The sequence below is a fragment of the Tiliqua scincoides genome, chromosome 4 (assembly GCF_035046505.1).
Source record: "Tiliqua scincoides isolate rTilSci1 chromosome 4, rTilSci1.hap2, whole genome shotgun sequence".
Lineage (NCBI taxonomy): Eukaryota > Metazoa > Chordata > Lepidosauria > Squamata > Scincidae > Tiliqua > Tiliqua scincoides.
Genome location: NC_089824.1, coordinates 186,887,589 through 186,914,716, shown reverse-complemented (window position 1 = coordinate 186,914,716; position 27,128 = coordinate 186,887,589). Strand labels below are relative to the sequence as shown.

General features: G+C 42.7%; 1 protein-coding gene across 2 annotated transcripts in view; it reads left to right on the top strand.

Moving 5' to 3' along the window:
- Positions 1-21,266, top strand: part of CSRP1 (cysteine and glycine rich protein 1) — a 32,938-nt gene extending 11,672 nt beyond the window's left edge. For both annotated transcript variants that reach the window (XM_066625444.1, XM_066625443.1), the window contains exons 2-6: positions 9,839-9,951; positions 15,762-15,930; positions 16,979-17,108; positions 18,450-18,543; positions 19,179-21,266. In XM_066625444.1, the coding sequence (XP_066481541.1) occupies positions 9,840-9,951; positions 15,762-15,930; positions 16,979-17,108; positions 18,450-18,543; positions 19,179-19,255 (582 nt within the window). In that variant the 5' untranslated portion in view covers position 9,839 and the 3' untranslated portion in view covers positions 19,256-21,266. The remainder of the gene's footprint in view (positions 1-9,838; positions 9,952-15,761; positions 15,931-16,978; positions 17,109-18,449; positions 18,544-19,178) is intronic.
- Positions 21,267-27,128: the final 5,862 nt, after the last annotated feature.

The following is a 27,128-nucleotide window of genomic DNA, read 5'->3' as shown; positions in this document are numbered from 1 at the left end:
ATACAACTTCTCAGCCTGAAAAATTAGCTAACAATGTTAAAATGCAGTTAAAATAAAATAAAAACAGAGCAGTTGCAAAAATGTCTGTAAAAAATGCAAGAAAGGCCTTCTCCTGGTTTGAATAAGACTTTAGGCTCTGCACCAAAGAAGTCTTCTTAGGGAGAGCATTCCAGAGCTGGGGTGTCACAACTGAGAAGACCTTATTTTGGGTCACTCTGCTATCTTTGATAAAGCAGGTCTCTGAGGATAAACTGCAGATGGGTTCACCTTGAATAGTCCTGATTGTGAGCATTAACAGGAGGGCCTGTCTCTCACTGATAGAGCAGATGTTTCCAGGTATACTCCCTGCCACATCTGTTTACAAAGGATCTCTGATAATTGGACTCAGGGCAAGAAAAAATATCTGTCCAAGATCTCAGAAAGCCACTGGCAGTCAAAACAATGCCGAGGTAGCTACAGCGATGGTGACTTTGGTTTATTTTTTGGCAAGTTGGCTATAGATTTAGAGGTAACTTAGGACCCAGTTCTATCCAACTTTTCAATGCTGATGCAGCACCCCTGAAGTAAGGTGACAAACATTCCCTTATTTTGAGGAGGCCTCCCACTACAGGATGCAGTAAATGCCCTGTTGGCACGGCTGCATCAGCACTAGACAATTGGATGGAATTGGGTCTTTTGCTGCATTAAGTCTGCAGCTATGCAGACACTTACCTAGGAGTGAGGGTCAAATCCTATCCAACTTTCCAGCACCGATGCATCTACAATGCAGCCCTGAGGTAAGGGAACAAATGTTCCTATACCTTGAGGAGGCCTCTGTGACTGCCTACCCACTGCAGGATGCAGCACACACCCCATTGAAATGGCTGCATCTGTGCTGGAAAGTTGGGTAGGATTAGGCTCCAAGTCCCATTAAACTCATCGGGGCTTACTACTTAGTAGATATGCCCAGGCTTGCACTGTAAGTCATTTTAAGTGTTGTCCCATAGCATTGGTGAAGTTCCCAGTGGGCTCTAGTGCTTTCACAAGTAGCACTTTGTACCTTGAATACACCACTTTTCAAACGGCAATGTGATACAGAAAGTAGCAGAGATCTATTTTAAAATAATGTGTTCTCCTTTGATAGAGTAGGGAAACTGAAACACTGTTTTTTTTATTTTTGTCTCTCGCAAGGACCACCTTGGATATAAACTGTTTGTGGAGTTGGGACACATATCGTAACACTCGAGTCCCAGTCTTGTGTGTACTTACTCCAGAGTGAGTGCTACTGATTTATAAGTAAGTGTGTTTAGGATTACAGCCTTAATCTGTCAAATTGCTCAGGGATATCATGGATAGGGTGAAAAGGTCAGACTCCCAGTTTGTATACAATTTCAGAGCAACTGTTCTGTGTCCAACAATCCTATTTCTTTAGTTTTCTGTCACTGTTGATGCAATGAACCTGGTTCACAGATTTTAAAGTAAACATTTTGACCTTCATATTCAGTGCTAGAAAAATAAACTAAAAATTGTTTGCTTAAGCTGTTTCCTGTTTGGAGCAAAATATCTGATCTGCAGATTTGATTTCATGAATGGAAAGTTTATGTTGCATCCAATTCAATGTTATTGTTGTCCTAACCTTTTTATACCAATAGTGCTTCTTTTATACTAAAAATCTTTATATTTTTATATTAAAGTGTCTTAAGCTGGACTAGATGGGGCCTATGGCCTGATCCAGTGGGGCTGTTCTTAAGTTCTTAAGGTGCTTCCCATCTGTCAGTCTTGGAATGTTCTTAGATCGTTTTCATATACTGAGAGACTTGCAGGTTTTTTTTTTCTGAACTTCAGTTCATTTACATTTTAGAATTTTAGAGAACATTTTAAAAAAGGAATATACTGTTCTAGAACTGCTTTCTTAAATACCATCTTCACAGCTGTTACAAGCAATTATCATGCAGCTATATAGCTGGATCCTGTGAAACTTTCATGCATCTCCTGTCTCCTCAATTTATGGCAACCAATATTTGTTGTATTATATTCTCAATGCAATTCTAACTTCGTTTTTGGCCAGTGAAGTGGCTGCTGTGCCAACCGAAGATGTCGCAAATGTGTCATAAAGCACATTCATGGCACCTAGAAAGGAGGCCAATACTGCATCCAGGCATTTGACCAGATGGCTCAAGTAAGGTTATGCCAAGTGATGTAGGGGCAAAGGGAGGGTGGCGGGAACTGGATGGGGGCATTTCTGCTCCCATTCTGCACACCCCTTCCAGATCAGGTCCAGGAAGGAGTGGATCTCCCTCATCTTCCAGATCAGGTCCAGGAGGGGGTGGATCAGTGGAGGCTTCCTCTGCTATACCTCCTCCCAGCATTATACCGGGTTCCAGATCCACCAAATCCAGCATTCCTGGATTTGTGCCAGCTATATAACTGGCGCGGATTTGAGAAGCCTCATAGGGCAGACTGGGGCCAACACTGGGCAAGGGGGAAAAATCCCCTTCTCCTGGGGACACCACCTCCTAACCTGCTATCCTCCTAACCTCCTCCTAACCTGCACTGGATACAGTGCAGGCCATGCTGCCTGGCTTTGCCAATGCAGATTAGGATTAGGCTGCTTGATTTCCTGATGAAACGTCTTCAAGTCATTCATATTTTAGTTATTAAGGTGATGGATCACAAGAGTTAAAGTTTAGTTCCAGAATGTGGTCTGCAAAAAGTACCTGCCAATCCAAGAAAGGCAAAAGGCATCTGGTAGATGGACAGCACAAAATTTTTTATACCTTTGCCAAAAATTTTAACATCCCTCCATTTGAACTCTTGGAGGCTACCAAAAGGCACTTTTGGTTTTCGGCAAAAACCAAGTAACTTTCAGAGGCCTCCAGGAAACCTTTTGAGGCTCAGGAAGGCCACACACAAAAACCGAAAGTGCTTTTTGGAGGCCTCTAAGATACCCCCACAAGGCATGATACTGGAGGCACTGTAGCCCCCTGCCTCCTTAGCTTCGCCACTGTGGGGAAGAATGTGACTTTAAGCCACTTGTTTTCTGTTAAACAGGTGATTAGTGCTTTTTAAGAGGATAGTTTCTGAGCACTTTGGCATTTGCCACTGCACCTGGATAGCACCTACTAATTTATGTGTGTATTTCTGGATTTGAACTGAGAGATTTAGCTCAACAACACTTATTGAATTGTCTATGATTTAATCAAAATGTGTTGATTTCTCCATGCATACCTCTGTTGTCATTGAATTTAAAGTTGAATTAATCCCAAAGCTGTCAGTGCATTTTCCAGTCTTCCATTTGTTTTATGGCAAAGTCAACAATCTCCATTGTTTGACAGAAGCAGACATCTAACAGCCCAATCCTATATACAGGCAGTTCCGGCAGAATGCGTGCTCTGATAGTGCAGGCTGCTGCAAAGCAGCAATAAAGCGCTTTGCGGCAGTGCTAGAAGATTACAGTGGCTGGACAAGTGGCTTTAACCCACCCACCCCCAAATGAGCAGAATTACCCTAATGTGACATGCCTCTATTCCTCTGCTAACTCTCAGTGCCAAATTGTGTAATCCTTGGGTCTTGTGCATAAAGTTCTCTTTAACCTACTTAGCTTTCCCATATTACTGTTATGTTAGATAAATTATTTGTAATGGCAACCCTATGTCCCATCCTATCAGGCTTACTCTATGTCCCATCCTACCCTATGTCCCAACCCTATGTCCCATCCTATCAGAATAAATAGGTCCAGGTGTAGTAGCCACTCTTAATACAGTTGTGCCTCATTATCAGTGGGGGTTCCATTCCTGGAACTCTTGTGGATGCTGAAACCCATGGATAACACAGGCCTACAAAACTGAGGATCAAAAAAGATTTTCCCAAACTTTATGGTGGTTTGATATGAATTTGGGGTGCTGATTCCAAAAATGGCATCCGTTTTGCCCTATCATGTCTAGTTTTGGAGACACAGCATAGCCTCTTTAGTGAATGGTTCAAGCAGCTTCCTCATGAGGAAGCCTACACCAGAATCAAATTTTTTGAGTTTGGGTGGCCAAATTTGGGCATAGAACCCAAATGAAACCACAGTGGACCTTATACAATCTTGTGTGTAATAAGCTAAAACCTATTACCAGCTAAAGCATGTTGCCCTGCTATGATATCATGGAATTTTAAAGAATACAGTATTCCAGCTGCACAGGATGAAGGTGGTGGCAAAGGAATGTTGATACCCAGCTGTGAATGAACTGAAAAGGTCAAACTTGAAATCTTTCACATGGCTTAGGAACAAGAGAGCCTGTGTACTAATGACAAGAAGAGAGTAGAAATGCAATGCCAAATACTGTAGATCTGTGACCACTCTTAATTTGAACAAAACAAGCAAATGTCTGTTTTCATGTCACTAATGATATTATTTCTATGTCTCTGCAACTACTAAATCAAATGCATCCAAGACTATTATCCAGTACAAATTGAATAATGGTGACTGGTTGGTACGTGGGAGGTAGGGCATGCTCTGACATTCAGTGCAAGCTCTGCTGTTTTTTTCTGTGGTGTTCCTGATTATTTTCCAAATATGCAGAGAATGTAACTGGCCTGAGAGGAGCTCTGTTGAGTGGATCCAGTTTCAAATCGACATCACAAAACTCTTTGAACTATGCTTGTGGTACGCTCTGTTTTGCACATGCCAAGCACAATTGATTATTGTAGTAAATTCTCTATCTCCACTCCATGACTAGCAGTGGTGGACAGGCAAGTAAACTCATTCAAATTCTGTTTCACCTATTCTTATAATGCTGATAGGTCTAGATTTTGGTGCTGATGGGTCTGTAGCTAACCCAGTAGACCAGTGGTTCCCAAACTCTTACAGGAGAGTTGGGAACCAAGTAAGTATTTGTGTGGGTAGGGAGGGAGGTGGAAAGGGGGGCAGCAATGGCTCCACAGTGATCACAGTGCGGCCACTGCCAAGGGGCTTATTTCTTACCCTGGGGGCAGAGCTGGTGTCCTGCAAAGTCCTGGAGGCTTGCAGTCCCTTCTGATGTCCTCTGTGCAAAAACGGAACTAGCTGCTGATTGGAGATAAGGATTGTTTACAGAAGCCATCAGAGCCTCTTGGCAGCAGCAGCACTGTTGCTGCCATTGAACCAGGGCCACTCCACTTAAGGGGACATGTCCTGCTTCCGGTTCCCCATGGTGGGTCATGACCCACCAGTTTGGAACCACTACACTAGGGAGGTATCAGAATGTAGATCATTTTTAGAGGTATGCAGAGTTTGAAAGTTTCTCAAAATTACTTCTGAGGGCAAAAGACACATTCTGATTATAAATGTATATAGGGGTTAATGGAGGGAGAGAGGGGGACTCCTAGAAAGGTTAAACAGCTTACCATAGTCATTTTATACCAAGAGTAGCATGTGGCCAGGGAGGAGAAGGATAGATCATGCCATTCACTGTGAAAGTAAGCTATCTGAAGTCTGGGGAGGGGAGGAAAAGGAGGAGGGGGAGGCAAAGCAGAAGCAAAAAGACAGGAAAGGAAGAGAGTGCTGCAATATTACATTTGAGTCAGGAATAAGATCCATAGCAGACTGTTGGTGATGGATGCTCCTCCTCCTCCCATGGTCTTGTACGACAGGTGCTGGCTGTCTTATGGGAGTCAGCAGTGTTGTAAGAGCCTTACCGCCACTGGGCGGTGAGGTGAAGATCGGGCTGTTAGTTGGGTAAGGGAGAGCAACACAAAGGGCTCAACCAAGTTTCTGCAGCCTTGTAGCTTGATCCAGGGCATGTGTACACTAAAGTCAGCATTGTAGACTCCAGAGGGACTTGCCTTCAGAACAATGTGGCAAGAAACTGAAACAATTGAGGGGTTAGAAAGGCACCCACCAAGCTCCTGCAGCTATTTTTGATCAAAATTTAGAGAATCATAGAGTCTGTGACAGGAGCAGAATGCAAATGAAGAGTTAACAATTGGGAAGATATCAAAAACAACAAGAGACAGATATAAAAGAAGGAAAACTGGGGGGGGGGGTGAGTGCACAAAAAGAGGGAGAGAACCAAAGATAGAAAGAGCAAGAGAAAAATTAGAGAGAGGAAAAAACCTGGAGAGCAGTATGAACAGAAAAAACATATGCAGAAAGTGTCCTTTATGCTCAATTAATGAAACAAGTGGCTCAACCCACATACCAAGTACCCTATCAGGCTCATCAAAATGTGGCAACTTCTGCAGGCAGCTTCTCTAAGCTTCAGAAAAGTATTTCAAAGGTGTCAGGTCATGGAATGCTCCAGGCTTCCAGTCAACAGGTGGCCCAGTATTGGACCCAGATGCAGTTTGTCATGAGAAAGCTAGTGACACTACTATATTAAAGGAACAAGGTCCACATCTTTTGCAGGACTGTTCTCCTTGTCTCTAGAACATATGGATATGGTGTCCCACCTGTACTACCTGCAGCAGCTCATGATCCCCATGTATAGATAAAATAAGTTCTTCCGCTCCTTCCTGAGCTGGCCTCCTTTCTGCTCAGATTACTGGGCTTGTGCCCCAGATGAAAGAACAGAGAGCTACATCTCCTTTTAAGGCAATCCAAGGCTTACAGCTGGAATGACTGTTAAGGAAGGGATTCAGGAACACAGGCAGCTAATTTTCAGGGTATTGAGGAAGGCAAGCTGCTGGTGAACTAGATGATTAAGGGTGCAATCCTAACCCCTTATGTCAGTGCTTTCCAGCACTGACATAAGGGCAACGCAGCCCTGAGGTAAGGGAATAAACATTCCCTTACTTTGAGGAGGCCTCCGTGAGTGACACCCAACTGCAGGACGCAGCACATGTTTGATTGGCACCGCTATGCTGGTGCTGGAAAGCACTGACATAAGGGGTTAGGATTGCGCCCTAAGGAAAATATCTAAATGGGATCACTCTGACCACAGAACATCCATCTTTTCTCACTTGCAGCAAGTCTCCCATCCTTAGAGCAGACTGTCCTGTGTATTTTACATTGAAATCTTCTGAAACAGACGAACCGCTCAAGCTAAATTGGATGTCTTCAGCTGGTAGCTCTGCCAGTGCACATAAGTCTGCATCTGGTACTGTGGTCACAAGAGTGCAAGCCTGTGAGCTGGTATGGAGACATGATGAACCTGAGAACAAACTTAAATTGGAATCACTGAGTATAAAGGAGGATGGATAGCCTGTTCCTTGAATCATTTGGTAGAAGAGGGTGTTCACTAAGTATACTATCTTGTCATGTAAGGACAAGGAATTCTGCATCTCTAGATATGGGACTGGGTTCTTTTGACCACATGCTTGCAGATGGCTCCAGCTCAATCCCTGGCAGCATTTCCAGACTGGGCTGGGAAAGATCCCTGCCTGAAACCCTAGAGAGCCACTGGAAGTCAGTATAGATAGACTAGTGGTTTAACTGACCTCACAATTTTATGCAGATCTACTCAGAAGTAAGTCCCATTGTTTTCAATGGGGCTTACTCCCAAGAGAGTGTATATAGGATGGCAACCTCTGTCATATTCCTATATTTTAGGTTCACTTAAACCAGTGATTTTCAATCTTTTTCATCTCATGGCACACTGACAAGGCATTAAAATTGTCAAGGCACACCATCTGTTTTTTTACTATTGACAAGGCACACTATGCTGCTGGTATGGTGCTCTAATCCCCCAATTGCCCTGTTAATAAAGGACCGTCCCCAAAGTCCCACAGCACACCTTCAGACCATCAGTGGCACACCAGTGTGCCATGGCACAGTGGTTGAAAATCGCTGATTTAAATAATCTGCATGGAGCCTCTGTTCAGGCATCTTCTTCTTTGTCTTATTTTTGAGAGTGATGGTTTGTGCAACTTGAGCTTTCACACAGAGCAGGTTTCTTACCTTAGTTATGTGCTAGGAACAGTGTGCATGTGCCCATTTGATGAGGAAGCTATTGGTTGGTTAACCGTATAAACCGGTCTTATGCTTTAACCTGAGGTTTTCCCCCAGGGAATATTCTACATTTGCTACTTTATGCCTGATGTATGACTCCTACAGGAGATAGTTTAGATCTGAGCTTCCTGTGCTCTCAAGCCTTGTGCTGCCTGGTTAAATGTTCCTTATTTTACTGTTTGACACTGTGGCTCTCTCTTTCGCACCACACCTTCTGTTTTGTTATCTTGAACCATTTAAAGAGGAATTGTGCATTTCATGTGCATCCTAGAACACGCTGTGCAGCACTGATCTTGTGCCTTGATCCTTGCCTTTTAACACAAAACTCAGAAATGGCATTTTGTGCAGATATGTTGTTCAAATAAATTAAGATAACATACAGACTGAAGTATTTGAAAGTAACCTCATTAGTTTTGGGCCATTTCTCCATATGCAATTTACCTTAAGTAAGATGTTCCTTGTGCTCCCAAGATTAATGAAGAGGCCAGTTATTCTGCAGGAAACCCCATCATAGAAAATTTTGGACTTGGGGAACCTGTTACAGAAAGTGATACCCAGATCTGTAAAGTTCTTTGAGGAGGGTTGCAACCTAAAGATTCAGATTTTGCCTTAAAAATCTCTGATAAAGTAGAAGTTGTTTGTACTATTTCCAACTAGCGTCTGCCCCTGCCAGTGCTTTTGCATGCCCTCCTTCCTTTCCTGTAGTGTACCTGGAATCCAGCTTGCTACGACGAACAGAAGGGGAGGGTTATTGAAAGGAGTGGGCAAAGTAGTCATGGGCATCTCATCTCATCTCATCTTGGAATTTTAAAGGCAGAATCCAGAACCCAAAGTAGGGTAAAACTTTGTTAACTTTGGATCAGTCCTAATAAAAGCATCAAACAGCAAACCTTTGTAAAAGTAATATGACTTTCCAGCTTGCAATGTGGCAATTCCACAAACACGTCTTCACCAATCTTCATGAGCCCTAAGGCCTAAGCATTTGCTGGAAATCCACAATTGCAAACATAGTGTGGCATTCTTGCACATTGTATAAAACAGTAAGAGGAAGCATTTACAATATGAGGATAAGGCTCTATGAGTTTTTTGTCTGCAAGCTAGTGAATGTGTTTTTCAGGCAGAGGGATAGCATGGGCTTGTGACATTCCTTGTTGTTGTGCCTTATCTTTGTTTATTCTCCTACATTCCTAGAATTGAAGCTGGGTGCAGAAGACACACATTTAACTCTCATGTAGATGAGGTATGCCAAGATTTGCAGTGTAGGCAAGTAATGCTGCCAGCCCAAAGATGGGGCACTTCCTAATAAGTTCCTGACTGGAACCTGCCATTTGATCCTCTCCTTATTCCTGTGCTGGTCTTTGCACATGTGCACTACAGACACGCACAGAACATTGCAGGAAGAAATACAAAAACGAGAAGCAAACCAAAGCAGAACAACCAACGAAAGAGACCCATGCTGGGTGAGCTGTTTTCACATGCCAGATACCATGAGACTCATGATCCTTGTGGTCCCAGTTTGGACCAGCACTTGCATTTCTGCTGCACTGCTCACAAGTAACCCCTCTATTCACCACAGCGTGACACTTTGGGCAGTTGCGTCTGTAGCCCATTGTCCCAGCAGGCTTTGTGCCCGTATTTCTAAGCAGATATGACTATACAGAGGGTCACGTGACGGAGATTGGAGGGGCTTCTTGTGAGCAGCATGTCGGAACAGTAAGCGCTGCTCACAGTGGTGAGGGATTAAGATCCAACCCATGGGTCATGGTTTGATGAACGCTGGTCTACAATGTGAGTGTCACATTTTTTGCAGGCGCTTTTGGGATGAACCCTGGGCCTTAACAGATTCTCCCATTATCTTCTTGGCAATTGGTGCTTAAACTCAATGTTTTTTCTTGCCTTAATTTGACTTCTGGAAGTAATGTTTTTTTCCATTTGTCCACTTTACAGGATGCCAAACTGGGGTGGAGGAAAGAAGTGTGGTGTGTGCCAGAAAACTGTGTACTTTGCAGAGGAGGTGCAATGTGAAGGCAACAGTTTCCACAAATCCTGCTTCTTGTGCAGTGAGTATAGCAGCTCAAGTGGCATCACTGTTTTTCTGTGCGCATGGACATTCTTAGGCTTGCTTCTTCTTGCCAGAATGTTATAAACCTGGGGATTTCTTCAGGTACTAGTAAGAAACAGGTATGAGTAACCTGACATTTCGATGATTGCAGCAAGGCAACAAAGGTTGTACTTTCTTTCCTTCAGAGCACCTGATTAATGGGGAAGGAGCAAATGCTGGTGGAAGGAATTTGCAAAGGATTTTGTTGAGCAAAATTCCCCTAACACACATGGGAACTCTTGATGGCTTAAAAGATCTAGAAGAAAGATCTCAACATCTACACTTTTATTTCTCTTCCTTAAAATATCACCTTTTAAAAAATATTGGACCCTAAAACAGTATCTAGTCTGAGCAGAACAGAACAATAGGGCTGATGCATTTTTTCTTATATAGGCAACTGTTTACTTGAAATCTTTGGCTATTTACTGAGTTTAATTGTATTTGTTCTTGGTGAGATTTTCTTTGATCAGTCAATGATTTTCTGCTGGCTTTGTGTATTTTTATAGTATGCCTCACTGAAAGGCACACTTGTGCCACTTGGATGTGTTAGGTGTGACATAATTGAAGTGGCTGTGCAAATAGTATGTAAGGATTAAACTACTGGTGTTCCTCTTTACTTTGTACCCATACTGAGGAAAAAAAGTAGCACTTATCCTGTATTTTCTTGCATCAAGACAAGGCAAATACAGGCTGTGCCTTTAGAGGAGCATTCTAAGTAGCCAAAGGCAGCAATCCTAGCCACACTTTCCTGGGAGTAAGTCCCATTGAGCACAATAGGACTTACTGCTGAGTAGACACGCATAGGAGTGTGCTCAAATAGAAGTTATTACCCTATTCCTCAGTTTAAAAGACAGCGATCTTTTAAGCATCCCAGTAGTCAAGCATGAACTCCACAGCATGTAAGGATACATTCAGCTGAAATGTACTCTTAAGTGAAGAACATATGAAATCCCTACAGACTTTAATTACTCTTATTCTCTGTCTGGTGATATCTGCCTAACTGAAGAGGAACTGTTCCATTACCAAGTTAGTACATGGACAAAAATTCTGAACAACATTCACTCACTTTAATTGGCAATTCCCACACATGCACATCACAAATTATCAAAATAGGGAGAAGGGATATTGATGGTATCTTTTCACTCAGTGATGTTGGTAGATATGGTGGAAGAGGGCACTTACAGGCAGAGGGCAAAGCAGACACAAAGCCAAACTGTTATTGACAGTGTTCTTGCTTCATCCCTCTCCCAACAGGTTTAACTGGGGGGGTGTATTTTAGGAATTTTGGTAGGTCTCCACTGCTACCACCAAAGCAGGGAAAAGCCAGAGACAGAAAGAAGTTGCATTGGATACCTCCCCTTGATCTAGAACAGTCTCCCAAAATCTGTGGGATCCCCACTTGTGCAGACAACAAAACATACCACATATCCCTCACTGTTCAGGAAGTGTGACAACCTGCAGTTTAAGGAACTGAGATCAAGCAGGCAATGAAGAGCAATAAAGAGGAGTTTATTAAAAGGATAAATAAGTCAGATAAAAGAAATGGAGAGGGAATGAAGATGGTCCAAAACACAAAACATGGGTCAAAAGAAAGCAGGGCTATTCCAAAATAGTTTGGCACAGAACTTATGACTAGCAGAAAGTAAAATTAAGTATCTGATGCAAAATAGTTGGATATTGCCGTATCTTTATCCTCATTTTGCCCATAAGGGATGGGTGTCCAGTTCCTGCACCAATACAATGAGCAAGCAAGCCTTGCACTAATGCCTGGTCATGTCACATCAGTGAAGAACTGAAGGCAACAAGTCAGAGTATCTTTCTGCATAGACTTGAAAAACCTAGATTTGCTGATATCTTAGGGTTATCCAGTTGCAGGACTAGGGACTACCACTTTATGTAGCAAGGTGGACTTGGCTGCCCATCTCAGCAGAAGGGTTAGCCAGCATTCTTTTGTCCCTGGAGAATTCCATACATGAAGACAGCAAGTACATATAAGACTGGCTTGGGATACTTCGTGGCCTTTTTGTAGTGGTGCTGGATTCAAACAGAAGACACGGCTACTACTGGAAGATGTCTCATCCTCCTAAGAGCAGTCAGGGCAAGTGGGCACTTTTGCTTTTGCACCTTTACTTGCTGTCCAAGGTAATTGCCTCTGTTGGGCTCATGGATAGACCAGTCCTGATCCTACTAATCTTTCTTTGGAATCAAACCTTCCAAGTTCTAAGTATAAACTCCTTGTAGTTCTACATAAAATGCTCTTTCCTTGCTTCCCAATGTATGTTGTATGTTTCTAGAATGTAATATGTAAGAGTGTTTGTTTCAGTAATGAGAACTGAAGTTGCTCACTCTATACTGTTGCAATCTATTCCAGTGGTTCTCACACATTTAGCACCAGGACTCACTTTTTTAGAATTGGAATCTGTCAGGACCCACAGGAAGTGATGTCATGACCGGAAGTGACATCATCAAGCAGGAAAATTTTAGCAATCCTAGGCTGGAATCCTACTCACACTTACCCAGGAGTCAGTACCATTTACTATCATTGTTAAAAGAATATACATAGTATCTTGTTAAAAGTACAGATCTATAACATTTCCCCAAATGTAGTCATATATCATGGCAGCATGAAGTCTAATATATTCATTAGACTTTTAATATATTAAAAATAAAATATTGAAATGAATGGGGACCTGCCTGAAATTGGCTTGCAACCCACCTAGTGGGTCCCAACCCACAGTTTGAGAAACACTGATCTATACTATTACAAATCTAACCCATGGGGAATTCACAGTTGGACCCTTAAACCCTGCCCTGCCAGTTAAAAGCTGGGAGTTAACATACAGCCTCTTTTGCCAGCTGGTGTTTAGTTGTTGTTCTTGTTGCAATAAAAGGCTTTTGTTGTATAGCTGCTGGACACTGCATCCTATGTTTGTTTATCTTTTCTTGGGAGTGCTGCATCTGCCTTTGTTTATACAATATGGATCTGCTGACCTCTTTTATGTCTCTGTGTTCTCCCTCTGAGAATCTACTATATATGCAGAGGCTTGCTTAGCTTTCCAATATGCTAAATAAGAGCAAGTGAAAGGAGATGTGTCTAATGCTTTGGGGTGCCCTACTAATCTCTTAAAACATTGGGGGGAAAATGGTGCTGTGTTGACCTAGGGCAACAGATGTTTTGTAACTTAAAAGCCGTTGGCTTCCAGCTGCTATTGCCAATATGGACACCTGAAACACAGGTCATGTTGCCCTTTCAGTGCACTTCAAGCTTTAAATTTGTGTCAGCCAGCTGCAAAGGAATTGTAATAGCTAAGGATCCATGTATAGCAGAGGGCTTACCTAGCAGGGTTGAACCCTCTCTACAACTGGCAGCAATAGCACCCATTCTGCCTCTGGCGGGGCACTGTGGGGACCCAGTGCAGGGCCTTGTCTGAGGGGCCACAGCAGTTGAGTTCTAGGTGCAGAACCACATATGATAAGCAACAAGTGTGGAGCAAGATGAGACGATATTGTCAGGTCATTTAATGAGAAAGAACAATCAAAACTTCATAGGTGAGCAGTATGCCAAACTGTATGGGGAATAACACTAAAGACAAATCAGTGCAAGATATCAGGCTGTGGCAAACAAATTTTTAGAGGTAGGGGGAACCCAGCCAAAGATAAAAGCCATTTAGAATTGTTATTGGTAATCCATCAAGAGGACTGAGCAAAACAGGGAAGTTTTGCTGTAACTCCTGAAGTGAAAAAGGGGATCTGGCTGTTTGGTTGTCAGTAACCCTGAGCTGCTCAGAATAAGATTCAAGAGCATGACCTCTCTGGGAAGAAAACAAATGCCTGACATAGCAACTTCCTGGACAATGACTAAGAATGGGCCACACTTGCCCTGAACAAGAATCATGGGAACCCGTCAGCAGGTAATTGGTTCCTGTCTCACTGATCAAGACTGAGAGTAACATAGTTTATCAGTGAGTTAACTGTAGGAGACAGAAGTGTAAATAAATGGTGGACTTGGATTACATCAAAACAAACACCAGATTCTTCTTGAACCGTGTGAATATGCCACGGCTGTCCATAGCAAAAAAAAGAAGTCTAGACCCTTTTTAGCTTTTCTGAGCTCATAAGTATGGAATCTCTGCCTCTGAATCTTAGAGCTGGAGTCTTGAATGCAAAGAAATTGATTCACATTGTTCGCAAGGCATTTGGCAGCAGCCTTGCCAAGATTTGTATGTAGGACTGGGGAAGTGGTGTATCTTGTAAGAAGAGGGCTTGGCTGGAATGAAAGGAAGACACGCTTGGATCCCCTTCACCAGAAAAATAAACAGTAGCCTTGACTGAAGCTGATCTTCCTTAGAATGGCTCTGTTAGCCAGTCTGCCCAATAAGGCAAGCTCATGAAATGGCAGGGGCCTAAACTGTCTATGCTGCCGTTCCTCTGTGCTGCATAAGCACAGAGCCCCATTCCAGGCTGGGTATGAAGCATTAGCTGTTTCTTCTGAGAATGTGTGTTGTAACTGTTCCTCCCTTCATGTACATCTTGTTGCTCCTCCTCCTCAGCAGGAGAGCTTCAGCCAGCCAGGGGGAAAAAGCACCTTATTTGGTCATGAGGATGGGAAATTCAAGTCCAGCTGTAAGAGTCCCATATTTAGTTGCAAGGTAAAGAACTTTCTGCTACTGTTCCTACAGTAGCATTCCTAGGGGAGTGCTCAGATTTGTTTTTGCATTCTTTTAGACTAAGACATTTTCCTTGGAGCAAAAAAGCAAGCCCCTGCCGCCAAAGTTGCAACCCTTGAATGGGATGGGGTTTTACATTGTTGGAAGAGCACAAGGTCTTTTTAAGGATGCTTTCACACCACAAGTCCTTTGCAGCTGGAAGAAGTTAAAAAATGAGATAATTCCTCTTGGCTTCAAATTTGATCTCCCTCATCTTTGCAGCCACACCATTTTCTCTCTCCCTCCCCCCCACCCCAGCCATTCTCTTATAGAATCCAAATAAAGGATTAAGAGAGATTTCTGGGTTGAATTATGTTTAATCTGCGCCATGGATTCAGAGGATGAAAATGTGTCCATGAAGACAGTGATGCTGCCAATCATTGCATAATCCTGATTGGCAGAAACTTAATCATGCACTAATGAGATAACTGCATCTCTGCAGGCCCATATGGACTCCAAATCTCAACAAGCCTGTGTTTACTGGACTCACCGTCTGATGTCCCAGTCATCCTGATAGTTCCCCTTTCTCTCTGCTTTCTTTAACTTTTGGGGCTTGGATTTAGACAGCAATCCTATACACACACCTACCTGAGAGTAAGTCCCATTGAACTAAATGGAGCTTACTTTTGAGTAAACATACATGCATGGGCATGGAAGCTCATGAGCCAGATTTGTAGTATGACCAAGCTGTAAAGACATTCCATTTTCTTTCCCCATTACATGCAGTCTAGAGTATTGGTATCTCACTGGCAAATTTATTCAATATGGATTTGGACTGGATCATTACAGGGAGCCTGCACATTTTATCTCTTGAATTCCATTATAATTCACACTGACAAAACAAGCAAACAAAAAAGCCCTAGAGTTTTCTTGTACAGATTACCTGAAAATTGCTACTTCATGTATTTTTATGACTATTCTGAACGTGGTATTCGCAAGTATTAATGACGTGTGATAAACCTCCCACTGAGACTTTCCCACTGAGAAAGAAAAGGTCTCCTGAACAACATCTGATTGTGTCTCTCTACTCTTCTCCCCTCCCTTGGCCATTCAATTCCTGCAGTGGTTTGTAAAAAGAACTTGGACAGCACTACTGTGGCTGTGCATGGAGAAGAGATCTACTGCAAGTCATGCTATGGGAAGAAGTATGGGCCAAAAGGCTATGGATTTGGACAAGGAGCAGGGACCTTGAGCATGGACAAGGGAGAAGCATTGGGGATCAAACATGTTGAGTGAGTTGGAATTTTTCCACATTTTCCTGCATCTGGTAATGAAAAGGTTTGTTTTCTTTGTTCTAGCCAATAGACAAGGATTTTTGTTCCACTCACCCTGAAAGAACTTCCCCTAGAAAAGTCACCAGAATTGATTATAATATATACCAACTGATATTGCTTGCTAGATGCTACTTCTAATCTGGAATATCAAAGTGCTCTTTCGTAAGTGGGAAAAGTCCTCCTGACTGGTAATTATGATAAGACTGGAATTTGATAAATTCCTAAGCAATTCTGGATTTACAGAAGCTCAGCATTCTGGCTTCCTTATACATCCATTTTTTATTTAAATGTATAGCCTGCCCCATTTCCACAGCAATAAAATAAAGCTGTATGTGCTTATCTAGATAAATGTGGCTGTGAGATATGCATTTGGGTGTGGAGTAAAACAGTAGGAATTGTACCACAGTTGCACCTTGTTGGGCTAAGATAGATGTTGGGCTAAGTAAGTGCTTGTGATAGATGTTTTATGTTCAGAACTTGGAAGAGTGTATTCTTCTGACCAACAATCCCTGAGTTCTCAGGCCTTCTCAAACCATGTACCCCTATTCAGTTAAGTGCAGAACATCCTTTGTAGACTAGTTCTGTAGTATCCTTTGCAGTTTTCCCCGCCCCCCTGAAGTTCCAGTCCTTGACTAGTGCTGCACTGAATATGGGTATCTGTGATTATTTGGGATGAACAGGTGGCCAGGTGCTTTGCCCTGCTGGGTCTCTACAATGCAAAGTATTTCAGTGCCCTTATACCAGGGAACTTTGTAATCGTAGTCCAGGATCCAAGAAGGTTGATGAGCCTCTGAGCCTACTTTCAGCAGTATTAATGAAAGATCAGAAGCTCTGCTATCTTGAACCACTATCCTATAACTTGTCTGACCGTAGTACTGATGGACACTGTTTTTTCCCCCTCGTCCACCTATCGCAGTTGTAACATTAATGGAGTCCACCCCCCAAATGGCTTAACTTGCTATGGCTATATACATAGATTGACTGTGTTCCTGTCTGCATTCTACAGACCCCAGCCCCATCAACCCACCAACAATCCAAATGCATCCAGGATGGCACAGAAGGTGGGAGGTTCTGACGGCTGTCCCCGCTGCGGGCAAGCAGTGTATGCTGCTGAGAAGGTGGTTGGAGCTGGGAAGGTAAGAGTTCGTTGTTAGTGGGTGGCAAGAGCTGAACGTCAGAACATGGCTAAATTTCAGCCAGGAATTCAGAAGAAAATATAAGATGGTATTGATGTAATAGGAGGCCACTGCCATTTGGGATTTCCTGCTCCATCTACACGTGGTGAAATAGACAAGTGTATGTTTTGTCATACAAAGCATTTACAACAAACTTGTTACATGAAGGCTATGTCCACATAAGAAATTAATGCGAGACCGTTCTAATTGGCAGTTGTACGAGTTATGTTGAAAATAACATTTGTGACTTAACCTCTGTCAGATTTCAAGAATATTCATGCTAATTTATTTCAGCAAGAAGCTAATAATTACCCCTGCTAACTGGGAAAGAGGCAGGGTGATCCAAAAAAAACAGAACCCATAAAAATTTTATTAAATCCTACAAAGGTCCAGTAATGTCCAAAATGTCTTTTCCTTGGTTGACCAAGACATATTGGGGAAGATTATTGTTCCAATATTTCATGCACAAAGTCGACTTGTATACCCTAAAAGAAAAAAGAAGAAAAATTAAAATTAACAGTTTTATTCAAAGATTTGTGGGTTCTGTTTTTTGGGGGTCACCCTGTATGTCCTCTTATATTTAGCAGAGGGAGAGCAACTGCCTCTCTACAACATTAAGAAAATCTGTTTTTAAACCACAATTATAAAGGGACACACTTTTTAAAAACTGCTTTTATTTAACAAATTTTATGGTATCAGCAGAGAGTCCCAGAATCAAATTCCTGTGGATGTCGAGGCAAGACTTTATTCCATTAGGAGCAATGGAAGGGCAAGAAGCCTGGAAGTGGGTCTTTAAATCTATTTTTCCACTTTTTTTTAAATCCACAGATCTTTTTTATCCACTAGGGGTTCTGGAACAGAACCCCAGCAGATAACAAGGGACAACCTGTATAAATATAATAATAATGGGACTAGTTATTGCAGCATGAGCTTTAATATGCAAGAACCTACTCCATCAGGGGTATGTTCTGTCATGCAGGGAGAAGCTATCTTTAACTCTTTGCCTCAGTCAAAATTTCAGTCCAGATCATTCTTGTCTTCCTCCCCCCTCCCCCCCCACTGACTGCTGCTAATTTGAAAATGAAAACAAGACATGCAGGGTCAAAGCAGGCATTAAAAGTAACTTGTGGTTTGGCCCTAAGAAAGTTTTAACTGAAGAAAGTTAAAAAGCAAAAAGTGACCTTACAGGAGGAGGCTAGAGTGTCCCTACATAACTGTGAATCCTCTTCTGCAGATTAGTCATTACTTATAATTCTAATTACGAAATTCTAATTTCTAATAAAAATCCTACCTGTTTCTCAGTCATGGCACAAATCCTGTTTCCGATGTGCAAAGTGTGGCAAGGGCTTGGAATCTACTACTTTGGCTGATAAGGATGGTGAAATCTACTGCAAAGGTAAGAAAAGCTATTTTAAGCTTTCTTGCTTACATGAAATGATGTGTACCTGCTAGTAGCTGTCAGTTGCAAAATAGGATGCAAACACAGAAGGCATTCCTTCTCCAGATGATTTCAGAGAGTGTTGCACAATATGCTGTTGAACACCCTGAACCATTGAGAAATTCAGTAGAGCACCAAGCTGAAAGCCTGGATTCCCCTTCTCTTCCCAGCTGTGCCACTGACTTGCAATGTGACAGTGAAGCACAAATACTCTCCTTCTCCACTCTGATTGTCTAATTTGTGTCTGTCTTCTCAGATTTGCTTGTCACTTGCGTGTCTGAGGGCCAAACTATGCACAGTGCTCTGTCATCTGAAGTTTTTCTACCTCATATTGGTTTGTTGTTTTACTAATTCAGCCATGGATTCAGCAAGGGGAAGCAGTTGGACTGTAATGTGGGGCAGGGAGAGGAAAGTACATGTAATTTGCCACTGAAGCAAGAGACCAGATCTGGGTGTACCCTTGCTGTTTTCAGAATCCTTATGTTTCTTCAGTGATACTTGCAATCTCTTAACGGTTGTGGTTCCTCTCTAAGCCAATGTTCTGTGACAGCTTCTATGTAGTATTGCTAACCTCCACCTCTCTTTTCCTGCAGGTTGCTATGCCAAGAATTTTGGACCCAAGGGCTTTGGTTTTGGGCAGGGAGCTGGAGCACTTGTCCATTCCCAGTGAGGAGCTGGACTAGTCACTTTGAAGAGTCTCTCCCCCCCCCCCCCAACACTGAATGCTTTGCCAGTGCTGAGCTCCTCCTCCAGTCTTCACAAAGAATAAGACCATTCTGCCAATTCCTGCAAACTTATTAATACAGTAACAGAACCTACTGCTTTCCAGTGTATCACTGGCCCACCTTTCATATCCTAACTGGTCTGCTAGCTGTAGCGCTATGCTTAGGTCCTTGAAGACACTAAAAGTTTCTAGTTGACTGTAATGGGCTCTAACACACCCTCACTCACCACCACCTTTAACAGAGATATATCAACCACAGCTGAAACTATAGCCAGCAGACAACATACCAGTACCTGTATATATTCAAAATATTGCAATAGTTTTCCTTTGACATTTCCTCCCATTAGCAATATCCTCTCCATGAGTTATCTTTGTTAGATGAGTTATATACTGTGATACAAAAGCATATATTTAAAGGTCTTATTAAAAAAACAAAAAACATAAATACAAAATACCGAAGCGGATCAAGAATGATTGTGGGTTGCAGGGGTAATGAGCTGAAAATGGGAAAACTTCTCCTGAGTGTGCAAGAGGTATAGATAAGGAAGGTAAACATGCATGGGAGTGTAAATAAAGGACATTTCTATAGTTTTTAGGGTGGATAGAAGTCTTAGCTCTTATAACTTCAAGCGGCCTTCCACTTTCAGTAGCATAGATACTAGTTCAGTAAACAGTAGTGGTCACTGCTTCAGGCACTTTCATATTTGGGAGAGCTGGGGCTTATAAAACTAAGCTTTCAAAGGTGGTGATACACAGCTGCCATTCTAACATTCCTAAAAGGCACAGAAAAATGGAGACAGCCACCAGAAGGAACTGCCTTTGATCTAGGGCTGCTTTATCCATGAGACTGACTAGGTGGTCTCAGGTGATTGGCAGAGGGGGTGCCCACCTCCATCACTGCTACTTTTGATTCCTGTTTTCAAAGCAGGTGATGGAGTGGAAGAGAGAGTGTGGTGGAGAGGACAGTGGTGGACTGCAGCTGCCACCCCCCTCTCTGCCACATTTCCTCTTTTGCTCCAATCCCCTCTTTTCAAAGCTAGGGACCAGACAGAGATGACGGGTATGCAACAATACAAAGTGTGGGTGACATGTAGCACATGCTTTCAGGTGCCAGGAGGCCTTGGTTCAACCCTACTTTGAGCCCATCATTCTCTGACTCTGTCGTGTAGAGTGATTTGGGGCCTTTTAAACTAGAAGGGTCTAAACATTCAATTTGCTGCTTCTTCATGTTGTCCTAGTTCCTCTCTGTGTGGCTTCCCCCTTGAAAACAGGAGTACTTGGTGAGATCAGTTCCACTTCTCTTGCCTTAGGATGATCCCTGCCACAGTTTAGAAACCTGTTTTTAAGGAGGCTTCATGAGGGCAGAGGGAGGCCTGTCTGCATTTCCAGCACCTGTGCTGTCCTGCCAAAACCCAGCACTCAAGAAAGGATTTATCATTCAGACCACATTCAGCATGTTGTTAACCTGAAAGAACAAGGTTGTTAATTAAAACAAACCGTGCTCTGCCACCAGCAGTGTTAGGATTGAGATGTACTGAAAGCACCTCTTTAGCTACAAAAATATCTAGATTTTTGTAGGCTTTGTAAAAATCTAAACATGGGACCCAAAGTACGCTGATGGGTTCTCTTCTGTTACAACTGCTTATGCAAGGCTCTGGAGAAGATTCTTTCAGAATCTGAGCTTAGTGGGCCAGGAGCGTTTTTAACAGTAAAATGAAGCTAATGTGTTGCCCCATTGAACATGAACCATGTTGGCTTTGGTGCAAGCCATGTGTAGGATGTGACCTGAGTACTGTTTGAACCTCCTCTCTGTAGATGATTGGCATAATTTAAAATGCAGTGGTTCTGTACACATCTCTTACTAGCATGTCAGAGCTGTAGTAGTACAGTTTACAATGTTACATAAAAGTTTTGTTTAACAAAAATCCTTTGTATTCAATAAAGCAGTCCAAATGAATCTGTGTGTCTGTGTCTTCTCTCTTTAGGGGTGGAGGACACTTACAGTTTATGTAGAAAAACTGGTGTTTCAGCTCCAGGAGGGATTTTTAATCTCTCACTGCTGAGAAGTAAGCATATAGTTCTGCAATTGGAGCTCGTGGAGCCATGTCTAGCTGGCCACTCTAGTGAAATCAGCTTGGTCCACCTAGGAATTCCCAGTATGGTTTCAGTTGTGACTTCATAACTCTCACAGCATCCGGCCCTGCTGAATTCTGAAACCATGTTTGTGGAGCTTCTCTATCTAATTTAATTAGAAACAAAAAGGTGCATTTGCCCAAGGCTTTCTTTAGGGATTGGGTGTGTTCCGTGAATCACACCTGTCTCCTCTATTTCACATAAGCTATCTGTTTCTCTGCTAATTCTCAACCTGAGTTATACGGCTGCTGGGGAAGGGTGGCTTCACTGCCCACATAATTCTTAGGATGAGATTGGGAGAGGATTGTCTTGTGCCACTGACTTTAGAGTTAGGCTTATAGCTTGCCCTCTCCTGAAGGCTCAGTGTGGACAACCTAAATGTAAAATTCTTCACACCAAAGGTCTCTGTGACATCCAACTTTCCCATGTTGGAAACTTTCCCCTGTGGGGGGGGGGGGAGATATGTTAAGAGCTCTCCTAAACTAGAGGTTTGCTGGTGGAGAGCTGTGGAAAGAGAGACTCATGCCCTTTCTGCAGTGGTGTAGCTAATGAAAGTGTAGCCCGGTGCTGAGGGCGAATGATGCCTCAGAAGTGATATAGCTAAGGAATCTGCTACCCAGGATCAAAGAAGATTTTGTACACCCCCCCCCAACAATGAAATAAAATTTAATTTATTAAGTAAATAAAAAGTATTCTGGTTAATTGGCCATAACATTTGATAGATTACAGATATTCCAATTTTCACAATTTTGGCCACTAGTGTCATACTCAGCTTGTTGCCCCCCTAAAGCTTGTTACCCAGTGCAATTGCCACCCCCTGCATTCCCTTAACCCAGCGGTTTTCAACTGCTGTGCCGCAGGAGGCAGCCTCTGGTGTGCTGTGGTCCTAGGACAGTAGCGGCTGCTTTGACCCTCACTGCTTTGCATCTCCTGCTGCTGAGCAAGAGGAAGGCTGCAACCTGATCCTCATTTACCTGGAAGTAAGCCCCCGCTGACTATTATGGGGCTTACTTCTGAGTAGACACACCTAGGATTGGGTATCAATCCTTACCTTTGCTGTTGCAGAGGAGGGGTGTTGGGCCACAATCCTATCCACACTTTCCTGGGAGTAAGCCCCATTGACTATAATGGGACTTATTTCTGAGTAGACATGCCTAGGCTGGGCTCTCCTCTCCTAGTCCCACTTTCCTGGGAGTAATCCCCATTGATTATAATGGAACTTACTTCTGAGTAGACATGCCTAGGCTGGGCTTTTGGTCACACTTTTTTCTGAAATACAGGAGCAGGCAATTGGCAGGGGGGGAGAATGTGAGGCAAGTGATTCTGGACCTTTGGAAGGTGCAAACAAGTGAGGGGAGGGACAGCAGGAGAGGTGCTAATTGCAATTATGAGATGGGGGGAATGTGCCTGTGGGAGGGGGTGGGGTGGGGGAGAGAAGTGCCAATTGCCTGCTTGTGTATTTGAGAAAGAGTGCAACCAAAAGCCCAATCCTAGGCATGTCTATTTAGAAGTAAGTCCCACAGGCACATTCCCCTCCTAGTCTTTGGCTGCAATCCTAGCCACACTTTCCTGAGAGTAAGCCCCATTGAACAAAATAGGGCTTACTTCTGAGTAGACCTGGTTAGGATTGTGCCCTTTGTCATGTAATGATTTAATTGTATTAATTATATTAATTAAAAATTAATTGTAATATAGTAATTTAATGCAAGTAAAAAACTGGGAGTGTGCCTTGACAATTTTAGTGCCTTGACAGTGTGCCGCGAGCTGAAAAAGGCTGCCTTTCTGTCAAGAGGCTTCAGTCCCAAGCCAGCTCTTCCTTACTGGCTATGCGTGTAAATGTCTGCTGCCCTCTACTGGCAGCGTTCTGAATATTTGAGGCCTCCAATACCAGAGTTTTCACTGCCTGCATGGAGAACTCCCAATATTCATAAATGCACTGCTGTGAAATTGAAGTGCCAAATTTGCTATCAGTATTTCCATTTGAGGGACAGACTTTATTCATTCAATGTAGGCCATGCCTTTCTCCCCCAAAGGCACCCAAGGTGACTTATAGTTATATTAAAATACATACAATATAAAATAATTAACAGAAAATCTCTCTCTCACACACACATCCCCCATATGCTGTTTTTCAACAAAAAAATTCATAAAGCGGTTTACATACAAAATCAAATAACTAAATATGGCTCCTTGTCCCAAAAGGGCTCACAATCTAAAAAGATGCAGAAAAAACACCAGCATACAGCCACTAAAAAGACACTGTGCTGGGGTGAAAAGGGACTGTTACTCTTCCCTGCTAAATATAAAAGGAACACAATTTGAAAAGTATCTCTTTTTCCCAATATACTGGGGGAAGAGAGAGAGAGAGAGAGAGAGAGAGAGAGAGAGAGAGAATAAAACAAATCAGCAGCAATCAATAGCCTTGCTGGAAGGCTTCTAGAGAGGGAGCCATTCTCAGCCAAAAAACATAAGGAGAGCCCTACTGGATCAGGTCATAGGCACATCTAGGCCAGCTTCCTGTATCTCACAGTGGGCCCACCAAATGCTTCAGGAGGCACACAAGACAACAAGAGACCTGCATCCTGGTGCCTTCCCTTGCATCTGGCATTTTGACATAGCCCATTCTTTAAATTCAGCCTTCACATTATTCCAGGGGCACTGTTAATTAAATCAACCAAAAAACTAAACCATCAACTGCAGGCATGTACACAGCAGAGACAGCACTCTGGTATGGATTAAAGTATGATACATACCATTGTACAAATGGTATTAAGCATGATACATCAGTTAAGGTCTGAATGTGACCCGACACACTGACTTACATACAACAGTCCTGATCAAACCAATGGCAAGTTTGTTTCTATAGGCCAGGCTTGCAAAACAGATGAGGATGGGCTGCAGTTGGCCAATTGGCTTTATCTATGGGATCTTGAAGGGAATTTGAAATGTCTAGTTTTCAGCCCACCTCAGTGTTGGGCATACCTAAGCCTTACCCATGCCCTTTAAAAGTGGAGATGGGACAATGGCTGTGTATTATTGCAGTAGTTCTCACACATTTAGCACCGGGACTCACTTTTTAGAATGAGAATCTGTAAGGACCCACCGGAAGTGATGTATGACTGGAAGTGACATCACTGAGCAGGAAAATTTTTAATTATCCTAGGCTGCAATCCTATCCACATTGACCCAGGAGTAAGTCCCATTGACTATCATTGTTAAAAGAATATACATAGTAGCTTGTTAAAAGTACAGGTCTGTAACATTTCCCCAGATGCAGTTACATACCATGGTAGCATCAAGTCTAATATATTAAAAATAAAATATTGAAATGAATGGGGAGCCACCTGAAATTGGCTCGCGACCCACCTAGTGGGTCCCAGCCCACAGTTTGAGAAACACTGTATTATTGCATTCTTCCTTCTCTCCCTGAATTCCAAGATGCAGAATGAAGTTGGTGCCAGCTTTCCTAGCCTGGTTCAGCCAGCAAACCGTGCTGTATGGGTCCACTTGCATGAGTCTCTTGCATTGGTATGAACTGCTGTGTGTGATAGCCCTGTGTATGGCAAGATTCACTGAGAACACAAAATGGGAGAGAGCAATAGTAACAGAGAAAAACTAAACCTGGAAAAAAGGGGGGATACAAAGGGGGCTTCAGAGAGATATGTGAGTGGAGAAACAATTACAGACGTGCATCAGAGAGCAGGCTATACAGTGAAAAGAAAGAAAATGTCTCAAATGCATGAAAATTGTAGCAAAAAGGCTTTTCCAGGTTTTACCTTGGCAGTGAGTTCCTCCTGAGTTAATATAAAAGTGTCCCACCAGTGCAATTTGCATTGTGTGTTCCATCCATAGGTCATGGTTATGTAAACAGAAGAACATCAAAGCTATCACAACAGGGGTGGTAGGATATGTAGGCAGAGGGTTCCTGACTGAAACATAGTTTGTATGGGATTGCAGATTGGTTGACATTATATTTGTTACATTTATTGGTCAACTTTCTACAAATGAAAAGTACCAGTAATCATAAAGTTAAAAATATTCAAAAACCACAATAAAAACAAGCAAAACAAATGCAGGATTTTCTTCAAAAGTGCAAGAAAGGACAAGCTATAGCAGCTTAGGGTTTATGCAGAAAATGTTGTTAGTACAAAAAGCCAATTATAGTGATGGAACTTTTGGAACCATGGGATTTTTTGCAGGATGGCTGTTTCCATTCCAGATTATCCTGTTGGACCAACTGATGGTTGGACCAACTGATGGTCTAGAAATCAAGCTCCCCCTATACATTCTGTTCATTATACAGCTGATATAGAGCCCTATCCTGAGCTCTTTAGTGCCAACACTGGGTGTCATAAACTTGCTGGAAAGCACATTTATGGCATCCTCCATGTAGGACTGCTGGCGCTGACCCAGCGCCCAATGGTGCTGAGCTCAGAACTGGACAGATACCACCTGGAGTAAGGAAGGAGGTCTGGGTGATAATAAGCTTTGTTGGGGCAGGAGGGGGAGGTGTTCCAGGATGGGCAGATGGTGGGGGAAGGAAGGGGGTGGAATTGGTGGATCCAATGCTCTGTGTTGGACTGAAAATCCCAACATGGAGCTCCTCCAGTCTGTATCAGCAAAAATATTATTTTTAAATTATCTTATTTAGCAAGTGGTTTCGTAAGTGAAATGAAATGAAATGATACTGAAGATACTGAAGACGAAGCTGTATGGTGTCTAGACCTTATGGCTGCAAATAGAATCCTAAACATTAATTTCTCCTACACTTTTTCTTGTTCCTCAACCAGCAGTATGGCATCCTTGCAACCAGTCAAGTTGTATGCAAGGACATGATCTTATTATGCAGTCTTTATTGCATTTGCTATTTTTCTTTTTTTTGGGTATATACACCAGTGGAGGGCAGCACTTGCCTGCAACCTCCACTTCTATGGAGGATGCTTCCACTGGGCACTTTTAGGATGTGCCCATTTCCCAGGTTTTGTCAGTTGGTAATGTCCTCTGCTCAGTTTTAGAGAGATGCTTGATTTCTCCGTAGTGCATGCAACAGCAAATGGAGAGGCAATATCACAAGCAGAATTGACCAAAAAGGGCAAAGAGACTGGATTGGGCAATAACTGAAACTAGGATCAAGCAAAGTGTTTACATTGCATATTCAAACCACATATTAGTATCCCCCTGCCTCCCCACCCCATACCAGCTGAAGTTCCTTCAGCACAATAATTTTTATTCCTTGCATTCAGGAATATTCACAATTACAGAGTAACAACTGTTTCGAAGACACTTTTTGCATTGTGCAAACCTATTTTCCAAAAGGAAAGAAGAGCAAGATTCATTTGTATGCACATGGAATGCTGCTCATGCCAGCCAGCTCTCAACCCCTGCAGACTACAAAGCTCTACCGCTGAAACTACAAGCCAAAGTGTTAAGGCAAATAATTCAGCCACCATAGGTGTTGCTACATGCTACTTATGTGCTATACATATTTACTGAGATGCAGCTTGATAGCAATTTAACTACACAGCAATGTTTAGGATCTAACCTAGAGGGACTCCTGCATTACCCACGACTCAATCTTCTCCCGTTCTTCTGTCAGCACATTCAGTAGCTGACCTGTGATTTATTAGTTAGTGAAAAAAACAGCAGGCTTTAAAAACAGCAGATGTGTACAGAAATTGGTGCTTGT